The sequence below is a fragment of the Setaria italica genome, chromosome V (assembly GCF_000263155.2).
Source record: "Setaria italica strain Yugu1 chromosome V, Setaria_italica_v2.0, whole genome shotgun sequence".
Classification (NCBI taxonomy): Eukaryota; Viridiplantae; Streptophyta; class Magnoliopsida; order Poales; family Poaceae; genus Setaria; species Setaria italica.
Window position 1 is genome coordinate 28,499,481 of NC_028454.1, and position 1,271 is coordinate 28,500,751.

The window sequence follows — 1,271 nt, forward strand, 5'->3', positions numbered from 1 at the left end:
TATGCACGCGCATAAGAGCAGCGGCGTATGGGTCCCAAACCAACCAAAACCCCAACCCCTCCTCACCAGCAACGCCGAGGACGCCCAACCAAAACCCACCACGGCGCCACGCCACGCCTCGCTCGCCTTCCCTCCCCTCCCGCCTGTCCGCGATCCGTCTCGCACTCTCGCTATATGTAACCAACCTGCACCTGCACCTGCCCAAGACTAGAGCTCCACTCGCTCGCCTCACCACACCTAGCTAGCTCTGCTAGCAATGGATCACTCCGTGAAGCCAGCTGCTGCCCTCTCCGCGTCCTCGTCCCGCAGATGGGCCCTCGCCACCTCCCTGTGCACCCTCGCCTGCCTCTTCCTCCTCTCCGCCAGTCTCCTGCTCGTCGCCGCCGGCTACCGCCCGTTCCAGCCGCGCGCGGTGGCGGCGTGGGACCGCTTCTCCAGGCTGCAGAAGGCGGCCTCGGCACCGCCTGCCCGTGGCTCGCCCGACGCCGCGGTTGCACCGGCGCCAGGCGCGAGCTCACCAGGAGGCCTTGACTGGGGCCAGGAGGACAAGGAGGATGCCGGGCCGCCCGCACCGGCCCCAGCGCCGGCGGAGGAGGAAGGGGAGGACGACGGCGCCGGCGGCGACGACAGCGAGTGCGACGTGTTCGAAGGGGAGTGGGTGGAGGAGCCGGTGGGGTACCCGCTCTACGACGCAGCGGAGTGCCCGTTCCTGAGCGACCAGGTGGCGTGCCGCCGGAACGGCCGGCCGGACTCCGGCTACGAGCAGTGGCGGTGGCGGCCCAGGGGCTGCGGCGGCCGCACGAGGTCAGTGCGCTAAGCATTTGTTAATTTGGACGTGGCGCGCGCCATGACGACGACGACTCTGACACCTCACCGGTCTCGTCGATCTTCCTCGTGTGTTTTCCGATCGGAGCAGGCTGCGCGGCGCGGAGGCGCTGGAGCTGTGCCGGGACAAGCGGCTGGTGTTCGTGGGCGACTCGCTGAACCGGAACATGTGGGAGTCGCTCGCCTGCATCCTCTACGCGGCGGTGCCGGACCGGTCCAGGACGCGCATCGTCGACGACGCCGGCTCCGAGTACAGGATCTTCCGCGCCATGGTACGTGGCGTCATCCGCTAGCTCCTCTTTGACATCGTGTACTCACGATTAGTTCATGGCGGGTGGCGGGCATTGGGGTGCGGAAATTGCGGTGATTTTGGAACTGCCATGTCGTTTAGTTAATGTTGACCAACCTATAGTTGCTCAACTTTGGACAACCAAAACCAAAATTAC

The 1,271-nt window shown here is 66.2% G+C and overlaps 1 protein-coding gene across 1 annotated transcript in view; it reads left to right on the forward strand.

The window, feature by feature from the left end:
- The first annotated feature begins 123 nt into the window (after positions 1-123).
- The window catches only part of LOC101763686 (protein trichome birefringence-like 42), a 2,845-nt gene continuing 1,697 nt past the window's right edge, over positions 124-1,271 (forward strand). The window contains exons 1-2 of the mRNA XM_004969103.3: positions 124-804; positions 917-1,097. Coding sequence (XP_004969160.1) covers positions 257-804; positions 917-1,097 — 729 coding nt within the window. The 5' untranslated portion in view covers positions 124-256. The remainder of the gene's footprint in view (positions 805-916; positions 1,098-1,271) is intronic.